Source organism: Entelurus aequoreus, linkage group LG10 (assembly GCF_033978785.1).
Source record: "Entelurus aequoreus isolate RoL-2023_Sb linkage group LG10, RoL_Eaeq_v1.1, whole genome shotgun sequence".
In the NCBI taxonomy this organism is placed as follows: domain Eukaryota; kingdom Metazoa; phylum Chordata; class Actinopteri; order Syngnathiformes; family Syngnathidae; genus Entelurus; species Entelurus aequoreus.
Genome location: NC_084740.1, coordinates 57,440,417 through 57,455,531, shown reverse-complemented (window position 1 = coordinate 57,455,531; position 15,115 = coordinate 57,440,417). Strand labels below are relative to the sequence as shown.

At 37.0% G+C, this 15,115-nt stretch overlaps 1 protein-coding gene across 1 annotated transcript in view; it reads left to right on the top strand.

The window, feature by feature from the left end:
• klf13 (Kruppel like factor 13) overlaps positions 1–13,198 on the top strand; it is a 79,150-nt gene extending 65,952 nt beyond the window's left edge. The window contains exon 2 of the mRNA XM_062061280.1: positions 11,121–13,198. Coding sequence (XP_061917264.1) covers positions 11,121–11,467 — 347 coding nt within the window. The 3' untranslated portion in view covers positions 11,468–13,198. The remainder of the gene's footprint in view (positions 1–11,120) is intronic.
• Positions 13,199–15,115: the final 1,917 nt, after the last annotated feature.

Below are 15,115 nucleotides of genomic sequence, written 5' to 3'. Positions count from 1 at the left end.
TATGGCGATATATGTTGATATAGAGTATGTGTCTATGGCGATATATGTTGATATCGAGTATGTGTCTATGGCGATATATGTTGATATCGAGAATGTGTCTATGGCGATATATGTTGATATCGAGAATGTGTCTATGGCAATATATGTTGATATGGAGTATGTGTATGTTGATATGGAGTATGTGTCTGTGGCGATATATGTTGATATTGAGTATGTGTCTATGGCGATACATGTTGATATGGAGTATGTGTCCATAGCGATATATGTTGATATCAAATATGTGTCTATGGCGTTATATGTTGATATTGAGTATGTGTCACTGTCTATGGCGATATATGTTGATATCGAATATGTGTCACTGTCTATAGCGATATATGTTGATATCGAGTATGTGTCTATGGCGATATATGTTGATATCGAGAATGTGTCTATGGCGATATAAGTTGATATTGAGTATGTGTCTATGGCGATATATGTTGATATCGAGAATGTGTCTATGGCGATATATGTTGATATTGATTATGTGTCCATGGCGATATATGTTGATTTCGAGTATGGGTCTATGACAATATATGTTGATATCGATCCAGTATGTGTCACTGTCTATGGCGATATATGTTGATATCGAGAATGTGTCTATGGCAATATATGTTGATATCGAGAATGTTTCGATGGCGATTTATGTTGATATCGAGAATGTGTCTATGGCGATATATGTTGATATTGATCCAGTATGTGTCACTGTCTATGGCGATATATGTTGATATTGAGAATGTGTCTATGGCAATATATGTTGATATCGAGTATGTGTATGTTGATATGGAGTATGTGTCTGTGGCGATATATGTTGATATTGAGTATGTGTCTATGGCGATACATGTTGATATGGAGTATGTGTCCATAGCGATATATGTTGATATCAAATATGTGTCTATGGCGTTATATGTTGATATTGAGTATGTGTCACTGTCTATGGCGATATATGTTGATATCGAATATGTGTCACTGTCTATAGCGATATATGTTGATATCGAGTATGTGTCTATGGCGATATATGTTGATATCGAGAATGTGTCTATGGCGATATAAGTTGATATTGAGTATGTGTCTATGGCGATATATGTTGATATCGAGAATGTGTCTATGGCGATATATGTTGATATTGATTATGTGTCCATGGCGATATATGTTGATTTCGAGTATGGGTCTATGACAATATATGTTGATATCGATCCAGTATGTGTCACTGTCTATGGCGATATATGTTGATATCGAGAATGTGTCTATGGCAATATATGTTGATATCGAGAATGTTTCGATGGCGATTGATGTTGATATCGAGAATGTGTCTATGGCGATATATGTTGATATTGATCCAGTATGTGTCACTGTCTATGGCGATATATGTTGATATTGAGAATGTGTCTATGGCGATATATGTTGATATTGAGAATGTGTCTATGGCGATATATGTTGATATTGAGAATGTGTCTATGGCGATATATGTTGTTATCGAGAATGTGTCTATGGCGATATAGGTTGTTATCGAGAATGTGTCTATGGCGATATATGTTGATATCGAGTATGTGTCTATGGAGATATATGTTCATATCGAGTATGTGTCTATAGCGATATATGTTGATATCGAGTATGTGTCCATGGCGATATATGTTGATATTGAGTATGTGTCTATAGCGATATATGTTGATATCGAGAATGTGTCTATAGCGATATATGTTGATATCGAATATGTGTCTATGGCGATATTTGTTGATATTGAGTATGTGTCTATGGCGATATATGTTGATATTGAGTATGTGTCTATAGCGATATATGTTGATATCGAGAATGTGTCTATAGCGATATATGTTGATATCGAGAATGTGTGTATAGCGATATATGTTGATATCGAGTATGTGTCTATAGCGATGTATGTTGATATTGAGTATGTGTCTATAGCGATATATGTTGATATCGAGAATGTGTCTATGGCGATATATGTTGATATCGAGTATGAGTCTATGGCGATATATGTTGATATCGAGAATGTGTCTATGGCGATATATGTTGATATCGAGAATGTGTCTATGGCAATATATGTTGATATCGAGTATGTGTATGTTGATATGGAGTATGTGTCTGTGGCGATATATGTTGATATTGAGTATGTGTCTATGGCGATACATGTTGATATGGAGTATGTGTCCATAGCGATATATGTTGATATCAAGTATGTGTCTATGGCGATATATGTTGATATTGAGTATGTGTCACTGTCTATGGCGATATATGTTGATATCGAGTATGTGTCTATGGCGATATATGTTGATATCGAGAATGTGTCTATGGCGATATATGTTGATATTGAGTATGTGTCTATGGCGATATATGTTGATATCGAGAATGTGTCTATAGCGATATATGTTGATATTGATTATGTGTCTATGGCGATATATGTTGATTTCGAGTATGTGTCTATGACAATATATGTTGATATCGATCCAGTATGTGTCACTGTCTATGGCGATATTTGTTGATATCGAGAATGTGTCTATGGCAATATATGTTGATATCGAGAATGTTTCTATGGCGATTTATGTTGATATCGAGAATGTGTCTATGGCAATATATGTTGTTATCGAGAATGTGTCTATGGCGATATATGTTGATATTGATCCAGTATGTGTCACTGTCTATGGCGATATATGTTGATATTGAGAATGTGTCTATGGCGATATATGTTGATATTGAGTATGTGTCTATGGCGATGTATGTTGATATCAAGTATGTGTCTATGGCGATATATGTTGATATGGAGTATGTGTCTATGGCGATATATGTTGATATGGAGTATGTGTCTATGGCGATGTATGTTGATATCAAGTATGTGTCTATGGCGATATATGTTGATATCGAGAATGTGTCTATGGCGATATATGTTGATATGGAGTATGTGTCTATGGCGATATATGTTGATATCGAGTATGTGTATGTTGATATGGAGTATGTGTCTATGGCGATATATGTTGATATGGAGTATGTGTCTATGGCGATATATGTTGATATGGAGTATGTGTCTATGGCGATATATGTTGATATTGAGTATGTGTCTATGGCGATATATGTTGATATCGAGAATGTGTCTATGGCGATATATGTTGATATCGAGAATGTGTCTATGGCAATATATGTTGATATCGAGTATGTGTATGTTGATATGGAGTATGTGTCTGTGGCGATATATGTTGATATTGAGTATGTGTCTATGGCGATACATGTTGATATGGAGTATGTGTCCATAGCGATATATGTTGATATCAAGTATGTGTCTATGGCGTTATATGTTGATATTGAGTATGTGTCACTGTCTATGGCGATATATGTTGATATCGAATATGTGTCACTGTCTATAGCGATATATGTTGATATCGAGTATGTGTCTATGGCGATATATGTTGATATCGAGAATGTGTCTATGGCGATATATGTTGATATTGAGTATGTGTCTATGGCGATATATGTTGATATCGAGAATGTGTCTATGGCGATATATGTTGATATTGATTATGTGTCCATGGCGATATATGTTGATTTCGAGTATGGGTCTATGACAATATATGTTGATATCGATCCAGTATGTGTCACTGTCTATGGCGATATATGTTGATATCGAGAATGTGTCTATGGCAATATATGTTGATATCGAGAATGTTTCGATGGCGATTTATGTTGATATCGAGAATGTGTCTATGGCGATATATGTTGATATTGATCCAGTATGTGTCACTGTCTATGGCGATATATGTTGATATTGAGAATGTGTCTATGGCGATATATGTTGATATTGAGAATATGTCTATAGCGATATATGTTGTTATCGAGAATGTGTCTATGGCGATATATGTTGATATCGAGTATGTGTCTATGGCGATATATGTTGATATCGAGTATGTGTCTATGGAGATATATGTTCATATCGAGTATGTGTCTATAGCGATATATGTTGATATCGAGTATGTGTCTATGGCGATATATGTTCATATCGAGAATGTGTCTATAGCGATATATGTTGATATCGAGTATGTGTCTATAGCGATATATGTTGATATCGAGTATGTGTCTATAGCGATATATGTTGATATCGAGGATGTGTCTATAGCGATATATGTTGATATTGAGAATGTGTGTATAGCGATATATGTTGATATCGAGTATGTGTCTATAGCGATATATGTTGATATCGAGAATGTGTCTATAGCGATATATGTTGATATTGAGAATGTGTGTATAGCGATATATGTTGATATCGAGAATGTGTCTATAGCGATATATGTTGATATTGAGAATGTGTGTATAGCGATATATGTTGATATCGAGTATGTGTCTATAGCGATATATGTTGATATTGAGTATGTGTCTATAGCGATATATGTTGATATCGAGAATGTGTCTATGGTGATATATGTTGATATTGAGTATGTGTCTATGGCGATATATGTTGATATGGAGTATGTGTCTATGGCGATATATGTTGATATCGAGTATGTGTCTATGGCGATATATGTTGATATCGAGTATGTGTCTATGGAGATATATGTTCATATCGAGTATGTGTCTATAGCGATATATGTTGATATCGAGTATGTGTCTATGGCGATATATGTTGATATCGAGTATGTGTCTATAGCTATATATGTTGATATCGAGAATGTGTCTATAGCGATATATGTTGATATCGAGTATGTGTCTATGGCGATATTTGTTGATATTGAGTATGTGTCTATGGCGATATATGTTGATATTGAGTATGTGTCTATAGCGATATATGTTGATATCGAGAATGTGTCTATAGCGATATATTTTGATATTGAGAATGTGTGTATAGCGATATATGTTGATATCGAGTATGTGTCTATAGCGATATATGTTGATATTGAGTATGTGTCTATAGCGATATATGTTGATATCGAGAATGTGTCTATGGCGATATATGTTGATATTGAGTATGTGTCTATAGCGATATATGTTGATATCGAGAATGTGTCTATGGCGATATATGTTGATATCGAGAATGTGTCTATGGCAATATATGTTGATATCGAGTATGTGTATGTTGATATGGAGTATGTGTCTGTGGCGATATATGTTGATATTGAGTATGTGTCTATGGCGATACATATTGATATGGAGTATGTGTCCATAGCGATATATGTTGATATCAAGTATGTGTCTATGGCGATATATGTTGATATTGGGACGGTATAGCTCGGTTGGTAGAGCGGCCGTGCCAGCAACTTGAGGGTTGCAGGTTCGATCCCCGCTTCCGCCATCCTAGTCACTGCCGTTGTGTCTTTGGGCAAGACACTTTACCCACCTGCTCCCAGTGCCACCCACACTGGTTTAAATGTAACTTAGATATTGGGTTTCACAATGTAAAGCGCTTTGAGTCACTTGAGAAAAAGCGCTATATAAATGTAATTCACTTCACTTCACTTCACTTCACATATTGAGTATGTGTCACTGTCTATGGCGATATATGTTGATATCGAATATGTGTCACTGTCTATAGCGATATATGTTGATATCGAGTATGTGTCTATGGCGATATATGTTGATATCGAGAATGTTTCTATGGCGATTTATGTTGATATTGAGAATGTGTCTATAGCGATATATGTTGATATTGAGAATGTGTCTATAGCGATATATGTTGATATTGATTATGTGTCTATGGCGATATATGTTGATTTCGAGTATGTGTCTATGACAATATATGTTGATATTGATCCAGTATGCGTCACTGTCTATGGCGATATTTGTTGATATCGAGAATGTGTCTATGGCAATATATGTTGATATCGAGAATGTTTCTATGGCGATTTATGTTGATATTGAGAATGTGTCTATGGCGATATATGTTGATATTGATCCAGTATGTGTCACTGTCTATGGCGATATTTGTTGATATCGAGAATGTGTCTATGGCAATATATGTTGATATCGAGAATGTTTCTATGGCGATTTATGTTGATATTGAGAATGTGTCTATGGCGATATATGTTGATATTGATCCAGTATGTGTCACTGTCTATGGCGATATATGTTGATATTGAGAATGTGTCTATGGCGATATATGTTGATATTGAGTATGTGTCTATGGCGATATATGTTGATATTGAGAATGTGTCTATGGCGATATATGTTGATATTGAGTATGTGTCTATGGCGATATATGTTGATATCGAGTATGTGTCTATGGCGATATATGTTGATTTCGAGTATGTGTCTATGGCGATATATGTTGATATAGAGAATGTGTCTATGGTGATATATGTTGATATTGATTATGTGTCTATGGCGATATATGTTGATTTCGAGTATGTGTCTATGACAATATATGTTGATATCGATCCAGTATGTGTCACTGTCTATGGCGATATATGTTGATATCGAGAATGTGTCTATGGCAATATATGTTGATATCGAGAATGTTTCTATGGCGATTTATGTTGATATTGAGAATGTGTCTATGGCGATATATGTTGATATTGATCCAGTATGCGTCACTGTCTATGGCGATATTTGTTGATATCGAGAATGTGTCTATGGCAATATATGTTGATATCGAGAATGTTTCTATGGCGATTTATGTTGATATTGAGAATGTGTCTATGGCGATATATGTTGATATTGATCCAGTATGTGTCACTGTCTATGGCGATATATGTTGATATTGAGAATGTGTCTATGGCGATATATGTTGATATTGAGTATGTGTCTATGGCGATATATGTTGATATTGAGAATGTGTCTATGGCGATATATGTTGATATTGAGTATGTGTCTATGGCGATATATGTTGATATCGAGTATGTGTCTATGGCGATATATGTTGATTTCGAGTATGTGTCCATGGCGATATATGTTGATATAGAGAATGTGTCTATGGTGATATATGTTGATATTGATTATGTGTCTATGGCGATATATGTTGATTTCGAGTATGTGTCTATGACAATATATGTTGATATCGATCCAGTATGTGTCACTGTCTATGGCGATATATGTTGATATCGAGAATGTGTCTATGGCAATATATGTTGATATCGAGAATGTTTCTATGGCGATTTATGTTGATATCGAGAATGTGTCTATGGCGATATATGTTGTTATCGAGAATGTGTCAATGGCGATATATGTTGATATTGATCCAGTATGTGTCACTGTCTATGGCGATATATGTTGATATTGAGAATGTGTCTATGGCGATATATGTTGTTATCGAGTAGGTGTCTATAGCGATATATGTTGATATCGAGTATGTGTCTATAGCGATATATGTTGATATTGAGTATGTGTCTATGGCGATATATGTTGATATTGAGTATGTGTCTATAGCGATATATGTTGATATCGAGTATGTGTCTATAGCGATATATGTTGATATTGAGTATGTGTCTATAGCGATATATGTTGATATCGAGTATGTGTCTATAGCGATAAATGTTGATATCGAGAATGTGTCTATTGCGATATATGTTGATATTGAGAATGTGTCTATGGCGATATATGTTGATATTGAGAATGTGTCTATAGCGATATATGTTGATATTGAGAATGTGTCTATTGCGATATATGTTGATATTGAGAATGTGTCTATGGCGATATATGTTGATATTGATCCAGTATGTGTCACTGTCTATGGCGATATATGTTGATATTGAGAATGTGTCTATAGCGATATATGTTGATATTGAGAATGTGTCTATTGCGATATATGTTGATATTGAGAATGTGTCTATGGCGATATATGTTGATATTGATCCAGTATGTGTCACTGTCTATGGCGATATATGTTGATATTGAGAATGTGTCTATAGCGATATATGTTGATATTGAGAATGTGTCTATGGCGATATATGTTGATATTGAGTATGTGTCTATGGCGATATATGTTGATATCGAGTATGTGTCTATAGCGATATATGTTGATATCGAGTATGTGTCTATGGCAATATATGTTGATATCGAGAATGTTTCTATGGCGATTTATGTTGATATCGAGAATGTGTCTATGGCAATATATGTTGTTATCGAGAATGTGTCTATGGCGATATATGTTGATATTGATCCAGTATGTGTCACTGTCTATGGCGATATATGTTGATATTGAGAATGTGTCTATGGCGATATATGTTGTCATCGAGTATGTGTCTATAGCGATATATGTTGATATCGAGTATGTGTCTATAGCGATATATGTTGATATTGAGTATCTGTCTATGGCGATATATGTTGATATTGAGTATGTGTCTATAGCGATATATGTTGATATTGAGAATGTGTGTATAGCGATATATGTTGATATCGAGTATGTGTCTATAGCGATATATGTTGATATTGAGAATGTGTGTATAGCGATATATGTTGATATTGAGTATGTGTCTATAGCGATATATGTTGATATCGAGAATGTGTCTATGGTGATATATGTTGATATTGAGAATGTGTCTATTGCGATATATGTTGAAACTGTGAAGTTCTCTGTTTGAGTTCCAAATCGTCCGAGGGAAGGCGTGACGTCATCTTTGCGGTCTCAGGAGTCCGTGGACACAGCGGTGTTTATTGGACACGTGTTGGTGGTGCGGTCCCACTCGTGAGATATAAACCCACATGCACCCTGCTGTGAGTCACCGTGCTGAGGAGAACAAAACACTCAGAAATGTGAGCACACATGGAATGGGGAACTCTAAGACGAGAGATGGATGCTGCTTATTTGTGCCAGAATGTCATTGTCCTGTTTTGCAATCTTGTACTTTTTGTGACTCCTTGCTCCCTCACGTGTTACTGCAGCACTTTAGCATGTTGCTAACTCGTTTAGATGAACCAAAAACATAACCTGTCTTTTCAGCACTGTTGACTCCGCATTAAATTGCTCACTTTTTTTTTTACAGTGAATACAGAGCAGTGATTAAATAGCAACAATGTTCTCATAGTCTTATGGTTTAGTCTTGGAAGCATGGCTGCCAGATGGCCTATGGGGCGTTTATGATTGTGCCCTATGAACTCTGCCTAGCAACAAGTGATGTGGCCGTATATCCGACCTGGGCAAAATACACATGCGGCCCATTAAGATTTTCGATCTTCTACATCATTTTTTTAGACCTTTAACATCAAAACTGTGGCCGCCATAATGATGTGCATTGATGTTTTTAAATCACCGTAAGTCTTGAACTATGCAAAGTATTTTAATGGTTGAAATGTGCACTTTTGGGTGTTATAGGAGTTATTAGGGTAATTTTATTTTATTCACTTTCTTCTTTCCTTCATGGATCTAAACTAGAGATGTCCGATAATGGCTTTTTTGCCAATATCCAATATTCCGATAATGTCCAACTCTTAATTACTGATTCCGATATCAACCGATACCGATATATACAGTCGTGGAATTACCACATTATTATGCCTAATTTTGTTGCGATGCCCCGCTGGATGCATTAAACAATGTAACAAGGTTTTCCAAAATAAATCAACTCAAGTTATGGAAAAAAAATGCCAACATGGCACTGCCATATTTATTATTGAAGTCACAAAGTGCTTTTTTTTTTTTTAACATGCCTCAAAACAGCAGCTTGGAATTTGGGACATGCTCTCCCTGAGAGAGCATGAGGAGGTGGAGGTTGGGGGGGCAGGGTTGGGATGGGGGGGGGGGGCACGGGTAGGGAGTAGCGGGGGGGTGTATATTGTAGCGTCCCGGAAGAGTTAGTGCTGCAAGGGGTTCTGGGTATTTGTTCTGTTGTGTTTATGTTGTGTTACGGTGCGGATGTTCTCCCGAAAAGTGTTTGTCATTCTTGTTTGGTGTGGGTTCACAGTGTGGCGCATGTTTGTAACAGTGTTAAAGTTGTTTATACAGTCACCCTCAGTGTGACCTGTATGGCTGTTGACCAAGTATGCCTTGCATTCACTTGTGTGTGTGGAAAGCCGTAGATATTACGTGACTGGGCCGGCACGCAAAGGCAGTGCCTTTAAGGTTTATTGGTGCTCTGTACTTCTCCGTACATCCGTGTACACAGCGGCGTTTTAAAAAGTCATACATTTTACGTTTTGAAACCGATGCCGATAATTTCCGATATCACATTTTAATAATATCGGCAGTCCGATGTTATCGGACATCTCTAATCTAAACTTGACCTTTTTTCTATATTTTTATTGTAATATTTTCAGAATGTGCAGTGTTTCCCACACAATAATTTATTTGTGGCGGCCCGCCACGAAAGAATTACGTCCGCCACAAATTTTTAAAAAATAATTATGTTTTTTTTTTTTTTTGTCCTGTCCAGCTTCTCAGGCAAATCATATAGTTGATGTAGATGCCCATATAGGCTGTTCAGATTTACTTTAAAAAAGAGAAGTGTAGGATACTTCTTTTGTTGCCTTATTTGTATTTGACCACTACTGTTTTCTGTTTATTTGTTACTGACTGTGGCAGGACACCTCTGCCTCTGTTTCACTTTATGTTGCTGGTAAATAATATGGTTGTAGTAGTAGGCTAAAGTTAAATTATTTAGTATGCACCAATTAAAGGGGCAGAGCTTTGAGAGACCTTTTAGCTTTTATATTTTATAAGATATATTTTTTGTAAGAACCACAATTAATAAATATATTTCAGTGAAAAACTTATTGTTCAAATCTGTATATAAATATGTACATAAAGTGTTGTAATTATATTGTAAAATGGATGGACGGATGGACGTTTAAAACAAAACTGTTGTTATTAATTAGTAAGCATACATTTTTTGAGCCTTTTTAGAGAAAATCATATCATTGTAGTAAATTATGCAAATTACTCGATGATGTCATGGTGACCACGCCCATAGCCACGCCCCCACCGCCACAGGTATCTTGGCAGTTTATGGGAAACACTGATGCGTTTGTTCTATTTTTGGCCAAAGTAAGACAAAGAAAACAATCTGAAGTTGTCTTTATTTTTTTTGTTTTAATGCCATGATTTGAATAGCAATATTTAGCTCAGGGGCCCCCATGCGGCCCCTGAGCTAAAATGACTTTGACCCCCCTGGATTAGGCCAACATTAACAAATATGTGTGTGTGTGTCCTACAGGAGAGCGTCCCTTCCCGTGTACTTGGCCCGACTGCAGTAAGAAGTTCGCCCGCTCCGACGAGCTGGCCCGCCACTACCGCACCCACACGGGCGAGAAGAAGTTCGGCTGCCCGCTCTGCGACAAGCGCTTCATGCGCAGCGACCACCTGATGAAGCACGCCCGCCGCCACTCCAACTTCCAACCGGGCATGCTCAAGAGGCCCCTCGGCGCCGTCGGCGTGGGCGTGGGCGCCCCCCGTCCCGGCTCCCTCAGCGACTACAGCCGCTCGGATGCCTCCAGCCCCACCCTCAGCCCCACCCTCAGCCCCGCCCTCAGCCCCGCCCTCAGCCCCGCCAACTCGCCTTAAACTGAACACACACACACACAAAAAAAAAAAGGAATCGCACTTTCTGCCTCCAATGCGGCGAGGTTTTTTTTTTTTTTTGGACTCTTAGTAACACTCGTGTTGCACACTTCTGTCAGCGGCGACCCCCCCAATCCCCCCACCCCCCACGCCCCCCTGCTCGTCCCGCGCTTGCTGTGGTGTACAGGTGGTGTACAGGACTGCTTCTTGTCGTGTCGTCCTATCACAAGGTCATGGCAATATTTACATCCTCCACCATACGGTACGGTATGTTTGGACACACCTTCTTCTTCTTCATGTTCATGACTATTTACATTGTAGATTGTCACACCAAAACTACGAATGAACACATGAGGAGTTATGTACTTAACAAAACAAATAACTGAAAACATGTTTTGTATTCTAGTTTCTTCAAAATAGCCACCATTTGCTCTGATTACTTTGCACACCCTTGGCGTTCTCTCCACGAGCTTCAATAGGTAGTCACCCGAAATGGTTTTCACTTCACGGGTGTGCTTGAAGCTCATCGAAAATATTCTAGTTTCTTCAAAATAGCCACCCTTGTTCACATAAGCCACGGTTGTTAGCATAAGATTGGCAATAAAAGTTAAAAAAAAAAGCATCTGACTTTGTGTGACTTCTTCCGGAGGCTACAATACATGATATTACTTTTATTGGAGCCCCCCGCGACACCCAACGGGACAAGCGGTAGAAAATGGAAAGATGGATGGACGTTTTGACATTAAAAAAAAAAAACATAATTTCTAAAGTGCGGCGGCTGTAGCTTCAAGCCTGTGAAGTGAAAACTATTTTAGGTGACTACCTCTTGAAGCTCATGGAGAGAATGCCAAGAGTGTGCAAAGCACGAAAACGATTCCGATTCCTCATTCGGTTCCAGTTCCCAATGTTTCTCCATTTGGATTTTTTATAAGGCAGGGTCAAAAAGAAATTACTCATTGGGCTATTTACAACCACTTTTAAATTTGCATATACATATATTATGAAGTTTTTTTTCCGCATGAGTACACTTTTACAAAAGTTAAAATTTTATTTTTGTAAACCACATTAAAAAAACATCAAGCGGTAGTCACCTGAAATGGTTTTCACTTCACAGGTGTGCTTGAAGATCATGGAGAGAATTCTAGTTTCTTCAAAATAGCATAAGATTGGCAATAAAAGTTAAAAAATCGCATCTGACTTTGTTTGACTTCTTCCGGAGGTTACAATTTATGATATTACTTTTATTTGTTTTGACATAAAAAAAACCCAACTTATTTCTAAGTTGACTTTGTGTGGCTTCTTCTGGAGGCTACAATACATGATATTACTTTTATTTATTTTGACATAACAAAAAACTTATTTCTAAGGTGTGGCGGCTATAGCTTCAAGCACACCTGATTCCGATTCCTCATTTGGTTCCAGTTCCCAATGTTTCTCCATTTGGATTTTCTATAAGGCAGAGTCAAAAAGACATTTCTCATGGGACTATTTGTATGAAGTTTTTTTCCCGCATGAATAAACTTTTACAAAACTTAAATTTTATTTTTGGAAACCACATTAAAAAAAAACAACAACAAGAGGTAGTCACCTGATGGTTTAAGTCACAGGTGTGCTTGAAGCTCATCGAGAAAATTCTAGTTTCTTTCAAAATAGCCATAAGATTGGCAAGAAAAGTTAAAAAATAGCATCTGACTTTGTGTGACTTCTTCCAGAAGCTACAATACAAAGCAAAGGGTGGCTATTTTGAAGAAACTAGAATATAAATCATATTTTCAGTTATTTTTTTGTTGAGTACATAACTCCACATGTGTTCATTCGTAGTTTGGATGTGACAATCTACAATGTAAATAGTCATGAAAACCAAGATTGAAGGAGAAGGTGTGTCCAAACTTTTGGGTGTACCGTGTTTATGTACTTGTCTTGGCAACAACAAAACGCCATTTAGAAGAAAAACAAAAAACCCCACACAGCCCTGATGAGTCTTATACAAAACCTTTTGTTGTTTTCTTTGAAAAAAAAACAAAGAAAAAAAAAAAAGCGGGTGTACCCACTCTTCAAAACAGCCCCACGCCTCAGGATTGAAGAGTGACCACAACACTTCACAGGACAGACTGCACAAAATACTCATCACTTTACTCCGGAGTTCAACCGGCTGGGTTGGATTTCTCGCCCCCGCTCAGGGATGGCCTCGATCGCTTGAAGGAACGGAGCGAAGCAACCTTACAGAAATATAGTACAGTACATCCACACGCTTTTGCACTCGCTTTCCATCCAACCTGGCTTTCCCACAGCGAGGTGGTGGGCGTGACAAGAGGGATCCCTCGGAACCAAACTACCAAAGACAAGAATTCAACAAAGCGAGGCCCCCCGGGGGGGGTTTGGTTGTTTTGGACCTGAGAGAAGCGCACCTGTCCGGACCTGATAGTAAGAAAGGAGAGGGGTTCCTTTTATCAGGACTGGAGCAGGAGGCGGCTACGCCCTCATTTCCTGATTATGCAAATGATCTACAATGGCGGGGGTGATAATGATAGAGCCGCTTTCACACAGAACGGACTCTGCACGGGAGTCGAACCTACGCCCTAATACTGTATAAGTCCCTCGTTTATGGCTGTTAATTGGTTCCGGTAAATAAAGTTAAAGTACCACTGATGGTCACACACATGCACTAGGTGTGGTGAAATTACCCCTCTGCATTTGACCCATCCCCCCTTGTCACACCCCATGGGAGGTGAGGGGAGCAGTGAAGTGGCCACGCTCGGGAATCATTTTTGGTGATTTAACCCCCAATTCCAACCCTAAATGCATTATGAAGGAAATAGTTGTATAGCTGGAGCGTAAAAATGACTTTCTAAATAACACCCTTGAGTCACGTTAACACTCCTTTTAATCCAACACACGGGTGTCAAACTCAAGATCAGGCCCGCCACATACATTTATACGGCCGGGGTAAAATAGGCGTCAATAAAGTAGCTTATCAATGTATTTGTTCATTTTTACAGGAAAAAAAAATATATTGAATACCTTTTAAACGTTTGTATTATTTGCAACAAATATTATCATACTTTCCAAAACTTTTTTTTTGTTTTGTTTTTGGTTAAAATAAAAATAAAAACTTCTGCTTGACTTATGATTTTATAAAAACTGTAAAAAAATATATATATTATACGGTAACATTTACAGCATTTTACTGTAAATTAAAAAAATTCTGGCGTTTTTTTTTTGTTTTTTTTTTAACTGTAAAATCTATGGGTGTTGTTGTTTGTTTTTTTTTTACAATGTATTACTGTAAATGGGAGAAAAAACAGTACCACAGCTCAATTGCCAGAATTGGAAAAAAAAATCAGTGGTACTGTTTTTCCATTTACACTAATACTGTAAATGATACAGTAAAATTATGGCGACTAAGCTGCCGATATTTTACCGTACAAAACTGTGGGTACTTTTTTACCATTTACCATAATATATTGTCAAATAACATCTGTAGATTTTACAATAAAAAAATTGGCAACTCATAGTTTCCAGAATTTTTACTGTAAAATATACATAATATATATATTTTTTTATTTTTTGTTATTTTTTTTATACATATTTTAATTTTTTTAATTTTTATATTATTTATATTATATATAGATATATATACTATGTATTTTT